The 20,760-nt window shown below is 41.2% G+C and overlaps 1 protein-coding gene across 1 annotated transcript in view; it reads left to right on the forward strand.

Moving 5' to 3' along the window:
* Nucleotides 1-20,760, forward strand: part of ITGAM (integrin subunit alpha M) — a 48,997-nt gene that overhangs the window by 23,226 nt on the left and 5,011 nt on the right. Inside the window, exons 13-21 of the mRNA XM_087815173.1 lie at nt 13,891-14,031; nt 14,125-14,334; nt 17,226-17,356; nt 17,448-17,611; nt 19,570-19,724; nt 19,820-19,951; nt 20,089-20,162; nt 20,391-20,532; nt 20,628-20,750. Coding sequence (XP_087671299.1) covers nt 13,891-14,031; nt 14,125-14,334; nt 17,226-17,356; nt 17,448-17,611; nt 19,570-19,724; nt 19,820-19,951; nt 20,089-20,162; nt 20,391-20,532; nt 20,628-20,750 — 1,272 coding nt within the window. The remainder of the gene's footprint in view (nt 1-13,890; nt 14,032-14,124; nt 14,335-17,225; nt 17,357-17,447; nt 17,612-19,569; nt 19,725-19,819; nt 19,952-20,088; nt 20,163-20,390; nt 20,533-20,627; nt 20,751-20,760) is intronic.

Here is a 20,760-nt window from a genome sequence, read left to right on the forward strand (position 1 = left end):
TTAGATTCTTTTTCTATGGCTGAGTAATATTCCATTGTATATGGGCACCACTTCTTTATCCATTTGTCTATAGGGGACACTTAGGTTGCTTCCATATCTTGGTTATTATAAATAATGCTACAATAAATATGGGAGTGAATATATCTTTTTCTTTTTTTGTGTGTGTTTATTTTTGTTTAAAATATTACAGATGTCCCTTTTTCTCCCCAATGACCCGCTCCACCCCGTCCCTTCCCCCTCCCCAGTCCTCCCCCATTGTCCCTGTCCTTGTGTTGTGCATATGTGCATATAAATTCTTCGGTTACTCTCCCCCCCTCCACCCACCTGCCCTCCTCCATCCCTCTGACATTCGTCAGTCTCGTCTATGCTTCCATGTCATTGAATCTATTCTGTTCATCAGTTTATTAAGTTCTTTAGATTCTATGTATAAGCCAGATCATGTGATGTTTGTCTTTCGCTGCCTGGCTTATTTCACTCAGCATAATATTCTCCAGGTCCATCCACACTGTCCCAAAGGGTACGAGATTCTTCTTCTTTACAGCTGCATAGTATTCCATGGTGTGAATGTCCCACGGCTTTTTTATCCACTCATCTACTGATGGGCACTTGGGCTGTTTCCAGATCTTAGCTATTGTAAACTGTGCTGCTGTGAACATCAGGGTACATATATTCTTCCTGATGAATGTTTCAGGATTCTTAGGATACATTCCTAGGAGTGGGATCACTGGGTCAAAAGGCAGCTCCATTTTTAATTTTTCAAGGAACCTCCATACTGTTTTCCACAGTGGTTGCCCCAGTCTGCATTCCCCCCAGCAGTGTCCTAGGGCTCCCCTTTCTCCACACCCTCGCCAGCACATGTCGTTTGTTGACTTGTTGATGGAGCCATTCTGACAGGTGTGAAGTGATACTTCATTGTGGTTTTAATTTGCATCTCTGATGATTATCGACGTCGAGCATTTTCTCATGTGTCTCTGGGCTGTGTCCGTATGTCCTCTTTGGAGAAGTGTCTCTTCAAGTCCTTTGCCCATTTCTTAATTGGGTTCTTTGTCTTTCTCTTGCTGAGTGCTATGAGTTCTTTGTACACTTTGGAAATTAGCCCCTTATCAGATGCATCCTTGGCAAATATGTTTTCCCAGACCGTGGGGTTCCTTTGTATTTTGAGGCTGTTTTCTTTTGCTGTGCAGAAGCTTTTTAGTTTGATGCAGTCCCATATGTTTATTTTTTCCTTTGTTTCTCTTGCCCTAGGAGATGTATCAGTGAAAAGTCCACTACGTGGGATGTCTGTGACTTTACTGCCTATGTTTTCTTCCAGGATTTTTATGGTTTTGTGACTTACATTTAAGTCTTTTATCCATTTTGGGTTTATTTTTGTGTATGGTGAAAGTTGGTGGTCTAGTTTCATTCTTTTGCATGCATCTGCCCAATTTTCCCAGCACCACTTATTGAAGAGACTGTCTTTACTCCATTGGATGCTCTTGCCTCCTTTGCCAAATATTAACTGACCATAATGGTGTGGGTCTATTTCTGGGGTCTCTGTTCTGTTCCATTGATCTATATGCCTGTTTTCGTACCAACACCAGGCTGTTTTGATTACAGTGGCTTTGTAGTACAGTTTGATGTCCAGTAAAGTGATCCCTCCCACTCCGTTCTTTGTTCTCAAGATGGTTGCAGCTATTCGTGGCCTTTTTTGATTCCATATAAATTTTTGAAGTGTTTGTTCTAGATCTGTGAAATATGCTGTTGGTATTTTAATTGGAATTACATTGAATTTATAAATTGCTTTGGGTAGTATGGACATCTTAATGATAATAATTCTTCCAATCCATGAGCATGATATATTCTTCCACTTGTTTATATCTTCCTCTATTTCTTTTTTCAGTGTCCCGTAGTTTTCCAAGTACAGGTCTTTTACATCCTTGGTTAAGTTTACTCCTAGGTTTCTTAGTTTTTAGTTGCAATGGTAAACGGTATTTTTTTTAGTTTCTGTCTCTGAAAGTTCATTGTTGGTGTATAAGAATGCCATTGATTTCCGGATGTTGATTTTGTGTCCAGCTACCTTGCCAAATTCGTTTATCAAATCTGGTAGTACTTTGATGGAGTCTTTAGGTTTTTCTATGTACAATATCATGTCTTCTGCAAATAATGACAGTTTTACTTCCTCCTTTCCAATTTGTAAACCTTTTATGTTTTCTTCCTGTTTGATGGCTATGGCGAGGACTTCCAGTACTATGTCGAATAAGAGGGTGAAAGTGGACATCCCTGTCTTGTTCCTGTTTTTAAGGGAAATGGTTTTAGTTTTTCATCATTGAGTATGATGTTGGCTGTAGGTCTGTCGTATGTGGCCTTTATTATGTTGAGGTATGATCCCTCTATTCCCACTTTGCTGAGAGTCTTTATCAGAAATGGGTGCTGGATTTTGTCAAATGCTTTTTCTGCATCTATTGATATGTTCATATGATTTTTGTCCTTCATTTTATTTATGTGATGTATCATATTTATTGATTTGCAATGTTATACCAGCCTTGAATTCCTGGAATAAATCCCACTTGGTCGTGGTGTATGATCTTTTTAATGGGTTGCTGGATCTGGTTTCTTAGAATTTTAGTGAGGATTTTAGCATCTATGTTCATCAGGGATATTGGCCTGTAATTTTCTTCCTTTGTAGTGTCTTTATCTGGTTTTGGGATTAGGATGACGCTGGCCTCATAAAAAGAGTTTGGGAGTTTTCCCTCCTGTTGGATTTTCTGGAATAGTTTGAATAGAATAGGTGTTAATTCTTCTTTGAATGTTTGGTAAAAGTTGCCTGTAAATCTATCTGGTCCAGGACTTTTGTTTGCTGGGAGTTTTTTGATTACTGCTTCAATTTCATTAGTTGTTATCGGCCTAGTCAGGTTTTCTGCCTCTTCTTGATTAAGCTTTGGAAGGTTGTATGCTTCTAGGAATTTGTCCATTTCACCCAGGTTGTCCAGTTTGTTGGCATATAGTTGTTCGTAGTATTTTCTTACAATCCTTTGTATTTCTGTTGGGTCAGTTGTTATATCGCCTCTTTCATTTCTGATTTTATTAATTTGGGTCCTCTCTCTTTGTTTCTTAGTGAGTCTGGCTAAAGGTGTATCAATCTTATTTATCTTTTCAAAGAACCAGCTCTTGGTTGATTTTTTGTATATTTTTTTAGTTTCTATGTCATTAATTTCTGCTCTGATCTTTATTATTTCCTTCCTTCTACTTCCTCGGGGCTTTTCTTGCTATTCTCGTTCTAGTTCTTTTAGTTGTTGTGTTAGATGGTTCATTAGAACTTTTTCTTGTTTCTTGACATAGGCCTGTAATGCTATGAATTTTCCTCTCAGGACTGCTTTTGCTGTGTCCCATAGATTTTGGGTTGTTGTCTGTTCATTTTCGTTTTTTTCCATGAAGTGTTTGATTTCTTTCTTGATCTCCTTGGTAACCCATTCACTGTTTAATAGCATGCTATTTAGCTTCCATGTGTTTGAATATTTTTGAGTTTTTTATAGTGGTTGATTTCTAGTTTCATGGCATTGTGATCTGAGAAGATGCTTGATATGATTTCAATTTTCTTGAATTTGTAGAGACTTGCCCTGTGCCCTAACATGTGGTCTATTTTTGAGAATGTTCCATGTACACTTGAGAAAAATGTGTATTCTGCTGCTTTGGGATGAAATGTTCTATAAATGTCAAAGAAATCCATTAGGTCTAGTGAGTCATTTAAGGTCTATGTTTCCCTGTTGATTTTTTTGTCTTGATGATCTGCCCAATGCTGACAGTGGGGTGTTAAAGTCCCCCACTATAATTGTGTTACTGTCAATCTCCCCCTTAAAGTCTACCAAGAAATTTTTTATATATTTAGGTGCTCCTATATTGGGTGCATAAATGTTTATAAGGGTTATTTCTTCCTGTTGGATTGATCCCTTTAGTATTATGTAGTGACCATCTTTGTCTCTTGTTATGGTCTTTATTTTGAAGTCTATTTTGTCAGAAATAAGTATTGCTACTCCAGGTTTTTTTCCTGTTCCATTTGCATGGAGTATTTTATTCCATCTCTTCACTTTCAGCCTGTGTGAATTTTTTGCTCTCAGGTGGGTCTTTTGTAGACTGCATTTATTTGGGTCCTGTTTTCTTATCCATTCAGCTACCCTATGTCTTTTGATTGGAGCATTTATTTGGTTTACATTTAAGGTTACTATTGATATAAACTTATTTAGTGCCATTTTTCCTCTTTATGCTGATGTACCTTTCTCTCACTATTCCTTCTTTTTCTTAAAGCAGTTCTTTTAGCATTTCCCGTAATGCTGGTTTGGTGGTACTGAACTCCTTTAACCTTTTTTTGTCTGGGAAGCTCTTTGTTTCACCTTCCATTTTAAAAGATAGCCTTGCTGGATAAAGCAATCTTGGCTGCATGTTTTTGCTTCTCAGTACTTTGAGAACTTCATGCCACTCCCTTCTTGCCTGAAGAGTTTCTGTTGAGAGACCTGATGGGGGTCAGCCTTATGGGGATTCCCTTGTAGGTCACTGCTTGTCTCTCTCTTGCAGCCCTTAATATTCTCTCTTTGTCCTTGACATTTGCCACTGCATATATCTTTTGAAATTAGTATTTTGGATTTCTCTGATACTCAGAAGTAGAATTGCTGGGTCACTAAGGTAGTTCTATTTTTAAGTTTTTGAGGACTCTCCATACTGTTTTCTATAGTTGCTGCATCAATTTGTACTCCCACCAATAGTGCACAAGAGTTCCCTTTTCTCCACATCTTGCCAACATTGGTTTGTGGATATAGTGATGACAGCCATTCTGACAGGTGTGAGGTGCTATCTCATTGCAGTTTTAATTTGCATTTCTGTGATGATTAGTGATGTTGATCATCATTTCATATGTCTGTTGACTATCTGCATGTCCTCTTTGGAGAAATATCTATTCAGGCCCTCTGCCCATTTTTTAATCAGATTGTTCATTTTTTTGGTGTTAAGTTGTATGAGTTCCATATATAATTTTGGATATTAACCCCGATCAGATGTATCATTGGTGAATATGTTTTCCCATTCAGTAGGTTGTCTTTTCATTTTGCTGATTGTTTCCTCAGCTATACAAAAAATTTTAGTTTGTTGTAGTCCCTTTTGTTTATATTTTTCTTTTGTTTCCCTTGCCTTGGGCAATATAGGCAAAAAAATATTGCTAAGAGTGATTTCAAGGATTTTTATGGTTTCAGATCTTCCATTTAAGTCTTTAGTCCATCTTGAGTTTATTTTTGTACATGGTGCAAAAGAGTGGACTAGTTGTATTTTTTTGCGTGTATCTGTCCAGTTTTTCCAACACCATTTATTGAAGAGCCTGTATTTACACCATTTTATATCCTTGCCTCCCTTGTCATAGATTAATTGACCATATAGGTGTGGGTTTATTTCTTGCCTCTCTATTTTATTTCATTGATCTATCTGTTTTTATGCCAGTACCATCCTGTTTTGGTTACTATAGCCTTGCAGTATAGTTTGATATTATGTAACATGACACCTCCAGCTTTGTTCTTCTTTCTCAATATTGCTTTGGCTATTAAGGGTCTTTTGTGGTTCCATATAAATGTTAAGATTATTTGTTCTAGTTCTGTGAAAAATGCCATTGGTATTTTGACAGGTATTGCATTGAATCTGTAGATTACTTTGCGCAGTTTGGACATTTTAACAATGCTAATTCTTACTATCCATGAACACAGTATAGCCTTCCATTTTTTTATGAGTCTGTGTTCTTCAATTTCTCTTTTCAGTGTCTTATGGTTTTTTGAGTACAGGTTCTTCATCTCCTTAGTTAAATTTATTCTGAGGTATTTTATTTTTTTGATATAATTGTAAATGGGATTGTTTTCTTAGTTTCTCTTTCTGATAGTTTGTTATTGGTGTATAAAAATGCAACCAATTTCTGAATATTAATTTTGTATCCTGCTATTTTACCAAATTCATTGATCAGTTCTAATAGTTTTTTGGTGGAATCTTTAGAGTTCTTTATATATAGTATCATGACATCTGCAAATAATGACTTCTTCCTTTCCAGTTTGGATGTCCTTTATTTCTTTTTCTTGTCTGATTGCTATGAGTAGGACTTCCAATACTATGGTGAATAAAAGTGGTAAAAATGGACATCCTTGTCTTATTCCTGATTTTAAGGAACAAACTTTCAGCTTTTCTCTGTTGAATATGATGATAGCTGTGGGTTTGTCATTATGGCCTTTATTATGTTGAAGTATTTTCCCTCTGTACCCACTTCGCTGAGAATTTTTATCATAAATGGGTGTTGGATTTTGTCAAATGCTTTTTCTGCATCTATTGATATAACTGTGATTTTTATCCTTTATTTATTTATTTATTTGTTTGTTTGTTTGTTTATTTATTTATTTAATTTAATTTATTTATTTTTGCCAGGGCAGGGATTTATTTTTTAAAGACATTAATTACAGTCATGCACCACTCAATGATGGTGATAGGTTCTGCGAAAACTGCCCCCGTGCAAGCACCAGGGTGCGCGCTTACCCAAACAGGGTGGTGTTATACCACTGGCGGCACCGTGGGCTTGTTTACACCAGCATCGCCACAAACGCCGGGGTGTGGGGGGCGGAGGAATCGCAGGGTGAGCCTGGGCATCACTTTTCCTTTTGTGATTTTCCTTAAGCTCCGAGTGCCAGGCATCCAGGTCTAGGCTGGGGCCTGGAGCACACAGCGCCCAGCTCAGCAGGGGTAGGAGCCCCGCCGCCTTCCCCACTGGGGCTCCTTCTTTGCAGAGACCTGGGTTGATTTCCACCATTTATTTCGGCTGCTAGTACTTTTCTCTTCCTGCCCTTTACATTTCCAGCTCTCGGGTCTTTATCCTTTATTTTTATGTATGTATTATGCTACTTGATTTGCAGATATTGAAACAACCTTTTGTTCCAGGAATAAATCCCACTTGGTCATGGAGCATGACATTTTTAATGTATTGCTGGATTTACTTGCTAATATTTTGTTGAATATTTTTGCACCTATGTTCATCAGGGATATTGGCCTATAATCTTGTTTTTTTGTATGTCTTTGTATGGTTTTGGTATCAGGGTAATGCTGGCCTTGTAAAATGAGTTTGGGAGCCTTTCCTCCTCTTTAATTTATTGGAACAGTTTGAAAATGATACCTATTACTGTTTTTTTGGATGTTTGGTAAAATTGTAGTGTTTTTCTATATTTCTGTGGTGTCAATTGTCACTTCTCCTTTTTCATTTTTGATTTTTTAAAAATTTGGGTTTTCTCTATTTTTTCTTGATGAGCCTGCCTAAAGGTTTCTCAGTTTTGCTTATCTTTTCAAAGAATCAGCTCTTGGTTTTACTGATCTTTTAAATTTTTTAAAAAAGACTCTATTTCATTTATTTCCACTTGCTCTTTATTATTTCCTTTCTTCCGTTCCCTTTGGGTTTTGTTTGTTGTTCTTGTTCTAATTTCTTCAGGTGTAAGGTTAGATTGTTTATTTGAAAATTTTCTTGTTTCTTGAGATAGGCCTTGTACTGCTATGAATTTCCCTCTTAGAACTGTTTTGTCTGTGTCCCACAGGTTTTTTTTTCTATTGTCATGTATTCATTTTCAGGTGTCTTAAGGTATCTTTTGATTTCTTCCTTGACATCATTGTTAACCCATTCATTTTTTAGTAGCATGTTACTTAGACTACACATGTTTGTGTGTTTTTTAGTATGTTTTTATGTGTGTAATTGATTTCTAGACTCATACCATTGTGATCAGAGAAGATGCTTGATATGATTTTAATCTTCTTAAATTTATTGGGACTTGTTTTGTGGTGTAAAGGTGGTCTGTCCTGAAAGATCATTTTTGTTCACTTGAAAAAAATTCATATTCTGCTGCTTCTGGGTTAAATGTCCTAAAATATCAATTAAGTCCATCTAGTTTAATGTTATTTAAGGCCACTGTTTTCTTGTCAGCTTTCTGCCTGGATGAGCCATCCATCGGTGTCAGTGGGGTATTAAATTCCCCTACAATTACTGTATTACTTTTGATCTTTTCTTTTATGTCCATCAATATTTGTTTTATATATTTAGGTACTCACATGTTGTGTACTTAGATGTTTATGAGAGTTATATCCTCTTGTTGGATTGATTCACTTATTATTTTGAAATACCCTACTTTGTCTCTTGCTACAGGCTTTTGTTTTAATGTATATTTTGTCTGATATAAGTATAGCTACCCTAGCTTTTTAAAAAAATTTTCATTTTCACGAAGCATATTTTTTCATCCTTTTACTTTCAGTCTGTGTGTCTTTTGATCTGAAGTGGGTCTCTTGTAGGCAGTCTTGAGTCTTTTTTTTTTGTTCTATTCAGCCATGCTATGTATTTTGATTGGAGCATTTAGTTCATTTACATTTAAAGTAATTATTGATAGGTATGTAGTTATTGCTGTTTCATTAATTATTTTCTGATTGTTTTTGTAGTTCTGTGTACCTTTCCTATTCACTTGCTTTCTTCTTTTGTATGTTGATGAATTTCTATAGTGTTATATTTGGATTTCTTTCTCTTTATTTCTTGTATATCTCTTGTAGATTTTCGGTTTGTGGTTACCATGTGTTTTGTATATATCCAGCTATATTTATTGCAGTTTATTTTAAGTTGATGGTCACTTAAGTTCAAACACATTCTAAAATCACTACAGCTTTTACTCAACCTTCATGTTTATGTCTTTGTCATTATTTTTTTATTTCTTGTGTGTGTTTATCCCTTAATTTATTGTTGTAATTACACATGATCTTCCTACTTTTGTCTTTTAACCTTTGTGCTAGCTTTATAGTTGGTTGATTGATGATCACTGCTTTTACTAAATATTTGCCTTTGTCCATGTTAACTTTTTCTTTCCTGTATTTTCTTATTCATATTTTTGATGTTTTCTTTTTTTTTCTTAAAGAAGTACTTTAACATTTCTGTAATACTGGGTTAGTGATGGTGAACTTTAGTTTTTTTCTTGTCTGAGAAACTCTTTATTTCTCTTATGATTCTAAATGATAGCCTTTCTGGGTAGAATAATCTTGGCTATAGGTCTTTGCCTTTCATCACTTTGAATGTTTCTTGCCATTCCCTTCTGGCCTGTAAAGTTTCTGTTGAGAAATCAGTTGATAGTCTTATGGGAGCTTCCTTGTAGATAATAAACTGCTTTTCTCTAGCTGCTTTTAAGATTCTCTTTTTGTCTTTAACCTTTGGCATTTTAATTATGATGTGTTTTAGTGTAGGCTTCTAGTTTGGGACTCTCTGTGCTTCTTGGACTTGTATGTCTATTTCCTTTGCCAAGTTAAGGAAGTTTTAAATCATTATTTTTTCAAAGAGATTTTCAGTCCCTTGCTCTTTCTCTTCTCCTTTTAGTACCCCCATTTTGTGAATGTTGGTATGCTTGATGTTGTCCCAGAGGTCCTGTAAACTATCCTTATTTTTAAAATTCTTTTTTTCTTTCTGCTGTTTTGATTGGATATTTTCTGCTACCTTATTTCCAGATTGCTGATCCTCAGCTTCATCTAATCTGCTCTCAATTCCCTCTAATGTATTCTTCATTTTAGTTATTGTGTTCTCCATTTCTGTTTTTTTTTTTTTTTTTCTGTTGAAGTCCTCACTGAATTAATCTATTTTCCTAAGTTCATTGAGCATACTTTTAACCTGTGGTTGTTTTCTTTTTTTAATCCTTACCTGAGGACATGTTCATTGATTTTTAGAAGGGAGGGATGGCGAGAGAGAGAAAGAGAGAGAGAGAGAAAGAAATATTAATGTGAGAGAGAAACATTGATCAGTTACCTCCTATATGCGTCCCAACTGGGGATCAAACCCGCAACCTCGGTATGATCCCTGATTGAGAATCAAACCTGCAGCCTTCTGGTGTATGGGACTATGTTCCAACCAACTGAACTCTGCGTCTGGTAGATTGCTTGTCTCTGTTTTGTTTAGTTCTTGTTCTGGAGTTGTGTTCTGTTTTTTTCATTTGGAACATGTTTCATTATCTCCCCATTTTGGCTGACTTCCTGTGTTTGTCACTATGTATTAGGTAGATCTACTGTGCTCCCAGTCTTGAGAGAGAATGGCCTTACACAGAAGGTGTCCTGTGGGGTCCAGTGGTGCAGTCTCCATGGTTACCTGGGCCAGGTGCTCCAGGTGTGTCTCTTGTGTGGGTTGTGTGCGCCCTCCTGCTGTAGTTGAGCCTTGATTGCAGTTGGCATGTCAGTAGATGGGGTTGACCCTCAGGTTGAATGGCTGTGAGTTTTGGCTGTGACTATAATGGGTGAACTATTGTAGGGGCTTACCCCACAGAGCGAGTGTCATTTTAGCAGTGCTCTGGTGCCAGCTGACTCTGCCCTTTGGATGTGTCATTTATGGAATTGATTGGTGCTCTGGTGTGGTGGTAAGTCAGCCACTTGGAGTGTTGGTTTTGGAGCCTCTTGGGATGGGCTCCAGTGTAGGCCAAAGTCAGCTAATACTTGTGCTGGGCTCGGGGCCACCTGGTAGGAGATACAAAATAATCTGTGGTTGGATGCCACTTGTGCTGGGCTTGGAAGTGCTTGGGAGAGGCTATGCTGTGAACCGAGGCTGGTTGAACTTGTGTCAGGCTTGGGACCCTTTGGTGGGCACCATGTCGCGAGCTGAGAGGAGTGCCACTTGTGCTGGGCTTGTGGCTGATTAATTGAAACTATGTTCCAAGCCAAGACTGGTTACCTTTTATGCCGGGCTTGGGCCTTTAGCAAGAGGTGCAAGGTATGATGAGGCTGCCACTGTTTATTTGGGGTGTGTGGACCTTTGAGAGAGTTTAGGAAAGTCCAAAGCATGAGTGGAGGCAGGCTGCTTGTGTGGAGGAGCTGCTGGAGGAAGCTAGGGCCAGGCAGAGGAGTTGGGTGGGGCAGGTTCTCAGAGAGTCACCAGGGTTGTGGAATGGTGTTAGGCAGGTGATTGGAGAGCTCAGATTTGGCACCCGCCTGTGCTGGGGAGCTCTCAACAAAGGGACAAGGGTGCCTGCCAGCACTTTTGTCCCTGGATAGAGTTGCCCTGACCCCTGCCCCTCCAGCCCTCATCCCGAGTTAGTTAATTTAGTTCCTTCTTATGTGTCCTTGGCACTTTTGAGCTGCTGCCCCTATGCTAGAGCTTAGAGTGAGTGGGTTTTGAGCAAGTGTGTTTGTGTGTGGGTTGTTTAAGAGCAGTGCCTCAGTATCTAACAGCCCTTTGTCTTTCTCTAACACAATCTTCTCTGGTTTTCACAGCCAGATATTGTGGGGGCTTCTCTTCCTGGTACTCCCAGGCTGGGGAGCCTAGGTGGGAATGGGACCCCTCACTCCTCAAAGGGAACCCACACAGACAAGATATCCCTCCCAATTCTTAATTGCCACACTGTGGGTGTGGGACCTGCCAATTCCTCATCTGCACCTCCCATACCAGTCTTGACATGGTTTCTTTTTTATATCCTTAGTTATAGGACTTCTGTTCAGCTAAGTTTCAGGAGGTCCTCAGTGATGGTTGTTCTATAGTTTAGTTGTAATTCTGATGTGATCACAGGAGGAGGTGAGCACAGTTTATCTACTCCACTATCTTGACTAAAAGCCTTTAGTCAATTTATTTAAAAAAATATTTTTTATTGCTTTTTTAGAGAGAGAGGGAGGGAGAGAGAGAGAGAAAAAAACATGTATGTGAGAGTGAAACATTGATCCACTGCTTGCTACATGCCCCCTACTGGGGATCGAGGCTGTAACCTGGGTATGTGCCCTGACTGGGAATCAAACCGGCAGCCTTTTGGTGCATGGGATGATGCCCAACCAACTGAGCCACACCGACCAGGGTTAGTCAACTGATTTTCAATAAAGGCACAAAGACCGTTCAATGGAGAGTTCAGTGGTTCTGGAACAATTGGACATGCATAATAAAAAACGAAAGAAAATAAAAACCTTTACCCACATCTCATACCATATTAAGATTAATTTAAAACTGATCATAGAACTAAATGTAAAATCTAAAACTACAGTACCTGTGGAAGAAAACATAGGAGGAAATCTTCATGACCTTGTGTCAGGCAAAGAGTTCTTAGATAGAACACTATAAGCACGGCCCATAAAGGAAACATTGATAAGAAAGACTTCATTAAAATGAAAAGTTTTTGTTCTGTGAGAGACACTGTTAAGAGAATGAACAGGTAAGTTACAGACTGGGAGAAAATATTAGTAAATTTTCCTTTTTTTAATTACATATCTGATAAAGGATATATCCAGAATATATAAAGGACTCTTAAAATTCAAGAACAATAAGAAGCAATCCAATAAAAAAATAAGCAAAATATTAGAAGAGACACCTCACCAAAGAAGATATATGGATGGCAAATAAACACACAAACACATACCTGCTCCGTGCTATTAATCATTAGGGAAATGTAATTAAAACTGCAATAAGGTACTACTTACTGTACAAGTGTTAGAATGGTTGGCATGAGAAGGAAATCAATTGGCAATATCAAGGACTGGCAAGGATGTGTAGCAACTAAACCCCTCATACATTGCTGTCGGAATGGAGAACGGCATGCCTGTTTTGGAAAACAGTCAACATCTTATAAAAGTTCAACACGCAGTGACCGTACCAGCAATCTCTCTCTCAGGTACTTGCTATTTACCTAGGAGAAATAAGGACAGATGCTTACATGACAACCTGTATGTGAATGATTCTAGTGGCTCCGTTCATAATCATCCCAAACTAGAAACAACCCCAGTGTCACTCATTGGGGAACGGCTAAAGAAACCGGGGCATCCGATGGAGTGGTAACCAGAAGGCAGAAGCAATGGGCTACTGATACGTGCAACACCGTGGGTGAATCTTAAATGCATTATCTAGTGAAAGAAGCCACCTGAAAGGCTGCATACTATATAATTCCATGTATGTAACATTTGGAAAGGCAAAACTATAGGGACAGAAAAAAGACCAGTGGTTTCCGGGGCTGGTGACCGAGGGAGAGGATGATTACAGCGGGCACGAGGGGGTGTTTCTGAGGTGCTGAAACTGTTCTGTATCTTGACCATGGCCGTGGTTACATATGTGCTTTGTCAAAACTCATAAAACCAAGAAGGCTGAATTTTATTGTAAGTAAATTGGACCCCGATAAACCTGACCTAACACCAAAACAAGCCTGCTGGCCGTGTGGGCAGAGGGTGGGTTGCAGTGAGCCGCGTCTTGGCCCCTGCCGTTTTCCTCCCGAGGACTTGCCCCCCTTCAGGCCGCTGTGCCTGTGGGTCTGTGCTGTTGCCTCCGCGCCGCCCTGCTGCACCCGGTCCCAGCAGGCTCTGCGTCTCCAAACCTTGTTGGATGAATGAGTAAATGAATGAGCGAATGACTAAATGGGTGAATCCTGTGGGTGAATTCTGCACATTGACATTGAACATACTTTTTTTTTTTAACATACTTTGAAATTGTTTTAAAAGGTAGACATTATTTCTCAATATCACACAAAGCTATCCCGGTAGTAATAATTATTTTTAAGCCACGCCAGTTGATTCCTTATTAGCCAGACTACCAACTTTGATTTTTTACCCCCCTAAAAACTTCCAATGTATTGAAAAAATGTCCTGTCTGCTCTTCCAGGCTTTTTCTGTCTGTATTTTCCAGTCCACCTTTTTCTCTGTTGTTGTAATCATCTCCCCGCAACACCATTTGGGGTAAAATCCTTACCCACTGGCCGTCGACTCTACTGTGCTCCTCTGTCAGCACATTTGAGTGAGAATTTACCGTGAATTATATAAAGGATCACATGCACTCCAAAGGCCTTTCCCCAGCAGGCGCGGTTTTCTTCACAGGGAGAAAATGCCCACGCTCTGCTTCAGGTGGGAAGAGGTATGTGATCCTCGCCTCATCTCTTTCAGATTGGCTCCTACTTCGGGGCCTCTCTCTGCTCCGTGGACGTGGACAGAGATGGCAGCTCTGACCTGGTCCTCATCGGGGCTCCCCATTACTACGAAACGACTCGGGGGGGCCAGGTGTCTGTGTGCCCCTTGCCCCGGGGGGTGAGTGGCTGATGAGACCTGGGCTGGGGGGGGCCTGGGTGTGGGGTGGACGGGTTGTCCGGGTTGGGGACTGGCACTGTTTTTATTCTGCAGAGGGCTAGGTGGCAGTGTGAGGTCATTCTCCGTGGGGAGCAGGGCCACCCCTGGGGCCGCTTTGGGGCAGCCCTGACCATTCTGGGGGACGTGAATGGGGACAAGCTGACAGATATGGCCATCGGGGCCCCAGGAGAACAGGAGAACCAGGGTGCTGTCTACCTATTTCATGGAACCTCAGGACTGCGCATCAACCCCTCCCACAGCCAGGTGAGCCCCCATCACTGTCCCTGTCATGACCGTAGCCTCTTTGCTGATATGCCTCTTTCTAATCAACGTTCCCACAGCTGCAGATTGGTCCTCCCATTACTCCTTTCAGAACCTTTAAAAATAATAACACACTTCCCAGACATGTGAGAGACTCCTCAACTCTAGATTAATTCCTTCCACAACTCTGGGAGGTGCATGGGGGCCCAACACCTGCACTGTACAGGTGAAGGATTAAGGCTTCGAGGTGATAGATGGAGGCTGGAAGTGCGGGACAGAGCCACTCCTGTCCCCCTAGACCCAGTCTCAGCAGGTCATCTTGGTTTTAGATGAAAGTCTCCCATCTCAGGAAGTCTTCCAGTTGGTCGCCCTCCCAGGATTTCATGCTTCAAGGGGCTGTCACTTGTGCAGTCACCCAGGGCCCCTCTCTCAGGAAATTTAGAAAAATTACAAATTTGCAAGCAAAGTTGAAAGAATTGTACAGTGAACACCCGTATATTTACAACCTAGAATCTACAATGAACATTTTACTAGATTTACTTGATCACATATCCAATCTTTCTCTACAGTCCATCTTATTTTTAGTGCATTTCAAAGTAAGTTGCAACATCAGTTCACTTTACCTGTAAACATTTCAGCACATGGATCATTAACTAGATTTCAATATTTGCTTACTGTTGTTCTTGATAAAATCTATGAACAGGAAATGCACAAATCTTTAGCCATTGACAAATGCATGTACCTGTTATATCCTGTCAAGATACAGAACCTCCTGATCACTCCAAAAAGTTCCCTCCTGCCCCTTCTCGGTCAATTTCTGACCACACTCCGTTCCGGAGGAAACTACAGTTCTGACTCTTTTCTACCCCAGCTGAGTTGCCCACCCTAGAACTGTGTGGCCCAGTTTCTTTACAGGCTCCTTCCTGCAGCCAAGGCTAGGAACCGCTGCTTGCCCACTTCTCTCTGTGTAGTGGAGCCTCTCTCCACAATCGTGTGAACAGTATAATTATGCCTCTTTTCATTGGTGTCTTTGCTTCTCTGTGTAAATGGAGTTTGAAGGCTCTGGTTTTACCTTTTTTATTACAGAAACTTTACATGCTTGTACCAATTTGTAAATCTAAAGTAAACAGTGAGAGCACTACTTCCCTCCTCTTATCTGCACTGTAACACCCCACAGAGGAAAGCAAGGGTAAGGGGAGGGTCCTCAGTGTGTCTTCACACGTGCCTGAATACCCCACAGACTTTGGAATTAAGAACAAATGCAAAAAGGACCATGCTATCCTATTGTTCTATTCTTTGCTTTTTTTTTTTTAAAATCCTCACCTGAGGATATTTTTTCCGTTGCTTTTCAGAGAGAGTGGAAGGGGGAGAGAGAGAGAGGGAGAAAGGGAGAGAAACATCAATGTGAGAGAGACACATCGATTGGTTGCCTCCTGCAGGCACCTGGACCAGGGCCAGAATCGAGCCTATGACCGAAGTACGTGCCTTTGGCTGGAATCAAACCCCAGATCCTTCAGTCTGTGGGCCAACACTCTAACCACTGAGCAATGCTGGCTAGGGCTTTGCATTTTTCACTTGCCTTTTCCTATGATTGGGGCAGAGGATGCTCAGTGTTTAGACAAGCAAATAGGCTGTGGATTTCCCAATTACCACATTACACATAATTTCAAAACAAAACTTCATCTCAACAGAATACAATAAATTTTCTCAAAAAAAGAGAAGAGGTATAATGTACACACAGTAAACACACAGACCTTAAATGATGAATTTTTACATGTCTGTGAACCTGAGTAAGCGCCACTTAGATTAAGATATAGCAAATTTCCAGCACCCATGCTTCCTTTCAATTGACAAAATCACTTAAAAATTTGTGGTAAAATATACATGACATAAAATTCACCATTTTAACCATTTAAAAGTGTATAGTTAAAATTTCTCTTTATTTGGCTGTTACTCTTTCAGTGTTACTCTTGCACATAGACTGGAGAGTCAAAATTGTTCTTAAAGGCTGATTATGGAAAACAGCAATGCCCATACCTACACTGTGATTTCTTCTATTTCCCCTGGTCTCGAAGAAGCCACTCTTAGCTCTTGCAATGATTCCCCATGATTCTCAATGACGTGATTCTTTTGCTGCTTCTTAATTTTTGTTTTAGCATGGACTTCCCACTGTGAGAGGTGAGGACTGAGCTTTTTCAGACCCCTTTTGCCATGTATTCACATGCCTTCCACCCCTCTGCCCCACTCCTTATATTTATATGATAATTTTGGTTAGAGCAGTATTCAGTGTTTGTGCCCTAGTCACTTTGGCTCAGTGGTTAGAGCATTGGCCTGCAGACTGAAGGGTCCAAGGGTTTGAGTCTGGTCAAGGGCATGTGCCTCTGTTGTAGGCTTGATCCCTGTGTGCGACAGGCAACCAATCAATGTTTTTCTCTCACATTGATGTTTCTCTCTCTCTCTCTCTGTCTCTTCTTCCTTCCCTCCCTCCCACTCTCTCTGAAAAGCAATGGAAAGAATATCCTCTGGTGAAGATTAAAAGAAATAAATAAATAATAAATAAATAAATAAATAAATAAATAAATAAATAAATAATAAGTATTTGATGTTTGCACTATCCTGACAATGTAAATGAGATTCTGCTGAGTCAAATAGTATGTTATGCCACTTCTTTCCTGTAAAACTGTTTTCCCTAAAAACCCCAGGTAATTAATGGAAACTTTGGGTGTTATCTCAAGACTGTGATCTAAAGTGGAATGGTTGCCCTAATTCCTTGAGCAACTAGGGATGAGACTTGAATGGAGCCCATACACTCCTTGGGTGATCCTGGGCAACTGAGTTACACACTTCCCTATTCTTTCCCACTCCCTTTCTCCCCTCTTCTTTTCTATGCTCAGCGGATTGCAGGCTCTAAGCTCTCCCCCGGGCTCCAGTATTTCGGTCAGTCACTGAGTGGGGGCCAGGACCTCACAATGGATGGATTGATGGACTTGGCTGTAGGGGCCCAGGGGCATGTGCTGCTTCTCAGGTGAGAACCTCAGAGCATACCAAGTTATCTTCCCTTTAAGGAACAGCTTTGCTCTCTGAAGGCCCCTGATGGCCCTCTGGTGTCCCTACAGGTCCCAGCCTGTGCTGAGAGTTGAGGTGACCATGGACTTCACACCCCGGGAAGTGGCGAAAAATGTGTTTGAGTGTCAGGAAAATGTGGTGACAGGCCAGACTGCTGGGGAGGTCAGAATCTGCCTCCGTGTGCATAAGATCACACGGGACCGGCTGAGAGAAGGTGAGGCTGCGGGGGGAGTCTCAACAGGTTAAGTGAGTGGGGACATTAACAGGTGGCCCAGCCTTCTCATCCTGCTTGGCAGTTCAGAGCAAAGTGCTCACAGGCTCCAACAGCCTTTTCCAAGCATGGCTGGAGCAAGTAGATGATTCCCCTGCTGGGTCGGGAGGCTCAGCAAACTCCATCAAAGAAGTGAGCAAGTGTTACTCCTTTACTCTCTCAGTTCTCCAGATAACCAAGGGCCCCGCACCTGTGGATTAACTTGAATTTTTTTTTTTTTGTAACTGATAACTCATTTAAAGGGAGTTTGTATTGATAAAGTTAAATACAAATTACAAAGCATTCAGACACACATTTTATCACAACAAACTTGACTTCTTCCTTTGTTTCTACTTTTAAAGAATGACATTGTGCTTGGGGTGGGGAATAGTAGTGGTGATACTAGAGAGATATAGGGGGAGGTATAAAATTATGTTCCTAGCAGTAATCTTACTGGCCTGAGGAGACAGCAATCAGAGCTTGGGGCAGCCAGCATGGCTAGAAATTGACAGCAGTCTTGGAGAGTAGCGGATCGCGAGAAAGTACCCCCAAATCTACATAGAAATTCCTCTTAAGTCATTGGCTGACTCGTAAGCCATGCATGTGCAGGTCAGTACTCTATGGAACTCAGTTGACGACGGCAACTGGAGAGCTAAAGAATTGAGCAGAAATTCAGCAGCTGCCCACTGCTGGGGAAACAGAGATTCAGGAGGGGCCTTTGTAAACAACTTGTTCTTTCTATTGGGACAATGTTTATTGAATCCAGCAACCAAGAGAAACAGTGGACAGTAGAAATAGACCCACAGGCGATTCATAAATTAGAGTTATTGGACAGGAATTCAAAATGATGGAGAACTTCAGAAAAGACTTGAAATTCATAAAATAGAGCCAAATGGAAACTCTAGCAGTGAAAAACACACTGACTGAAATTAAGGATTCAATATGTAGATTTAAGAGCAGATGAGAAGCAGAACAGAGAATTAGTGAACTGGAAGGTAAAGCAATAGAAAATATCCAGATTAACAGAGAGAGAGAAAAGGAGGAAAAAGAAAACATTAGAAATGTATGGGGCTTGGTCTAATAAACACGTAATTGGAATTCCAAAGGGAGAGAGAGAGAGAGAATAAAGAAGAAACAACAGTTAAAGAAACAGTGATGAAGAATTTTCTAAAACTGATGGAAGATCAAGATTCTCTAACAATCAAAGCAGGGTAAATATACAGGACACTGTACCATGGTACATTACACATTATACATTGTACTAGACCAAGGCACAAATTGCTGAAGGCCAAAGACAAAGAAAAAATATAGTTTTCTACTATGTAACAGAGTAGCTACCATTTATTGAGCACTTACTGTGTGGCAGGCACTGTGCTAAGTGTTTTGTAGATACCATTTCATTTTCGCCACTGGGAAGGTACAATTATTGTCCTCAATTTAAAAGTGAGAAATTGAGCCTGGCAAGAGTGGCTCAGTGGTTGTGTCAGCTTATGAACCAGGTGGTCATGGTTCGATTCCCGGTCAGGGCATGTGCTCGGGTTTCGGGCTCGATCCCCATTAGGGGGTGTGAAGGAGGCAGCTAGTTGATGACTCTCTCATCATTAATGTTTCTCTCTCCTTCTCCCTTCTCTCTGAAATCAATAAAGATATGTTTTTAAAAAAACACAAACAAACAAAAACAAACCTCGCCCCCCACCCCCCCATGTTAAAATATACCTGGCAGCAACCTCTCTCACAGGGCAAAGGGAGGAAGTGCCAAGCAACCATAGAGAAATACTTAAAAAAAAAAAAGGAATTGAGACTCAAAGAGGTCAGATAATGCCCAAAGTTATACAGCTGGGGAGCAGAGGAGCTGGGCCTAAAACTTGCCTGTCCGACTGCAAAGCTAGGCTCCTCACCACTGTGATGCCCTGTCTCTTCAGGAGAGATCCAGAGCACTGTCACATATGACCTGGCTCTGGACTCCACTCGCCAACATCCTCGGATCATTTTTGATGAGACGAAGAACAGCACACGCAGACAGACACAGGTCTTGAGTCTGAGTCAGAAATGTGAGATACTAAAGCTACAGTTACCGGTGAGCAGGAAGTAACCACACTCCTGGGTCCTCCAAGCAGGGGGTGGCCTTGGGAGGCTGAGAAGGCAGACCCCCAAACCGCCACTATCTCTCAGGTCTGTGTAGAGGACTCAGTGACCCCCGTTGTCCTGCGCCTCAACTTCTCTCTGATGGGGCAGCCCTTGTCCTCCTTTGGGAACCTGCGGCCAGTGCTGGCTGTGGATGCTCAGACGCTCTTCACAGCCTCGGTGAGTCCTGGAGTCGGGGTCCTGCAGGGCATGGAAGGGACCAGAGGCCAAGATTGTTGAAACTCATTTTATTGTTTCATTTCACATCATTTCATTATTTCCTTTCATTATGTTTTATCTTACTCTGATTTTTGCAGTTTCCCTTTGAGAAGAATTGTGGCAATGATAGCATCTGCGAGGATGACCTCAGCATCACCTTTAGTTTCATGAAGTGAGTTTCTTTTCCTCATTGCCACCTCCAAGCCCACACTGAGACCTGGTGTCCTGGTCTTCCCCTGGCCCCCGAGGAGCTGGGCACAGAGCAGCTGCCACGGAGGTGTTTGCGTGTCTGTCCCATCCACTGTCTTCTCTCTCCAAGTGTCCACCTCTCCTGCCCACTAGAGCAGGCTTCCTGCAGGGAAGCCCTCAGCATTTCATGCCTGGCTTGTCCCCCCCACAGCCTGCACACCCTGGTGGTGGGTGGCCCCCGGAACTTCAACATGACGGTGACTGTGAGAAACCAGGGTGAAGACTCCTACAAGACTCAGGTTGCCTTCTTCTACCCGCCTGGCTTGTCCTATCGGACAGTGTCAGGAGTCCAGGTAGCCAACTTCTTCTCGGGCTCCACCTGACTTTGCTTTCCGGGTCCCCATGGCCTATGGTTGACATCATCACTTCTGCCTCCCTTGCCTTCCAGAGCCAGCACTCGTGGCGATCCTGGCGTGTGACCTGTGGGTCTGACCCCTCCACCCAAGGGCCCGGGGGCTTGCACAGTGGCAGCTGCAGCATAAACTACCCAATCTTCCCAGGCGACTCGGAGGTGAGGCTGC

Source organism: Miniopterus natalensis, chromosome 3 (genome assembly GCF_054644295.1).
Source record: "Miniopterus natalensis isolate mMinNat1 chromosome 3, mMinNat1.hap1, whole genome shotgun sequence".
In the NCBI taxonomy this organism is placed as follows: Eukaryota; Metazoa; Chordata; class Mammalia; order Chiroptera; family Miniopteridae; genus Miniopterus; species Miniopterus natalensis.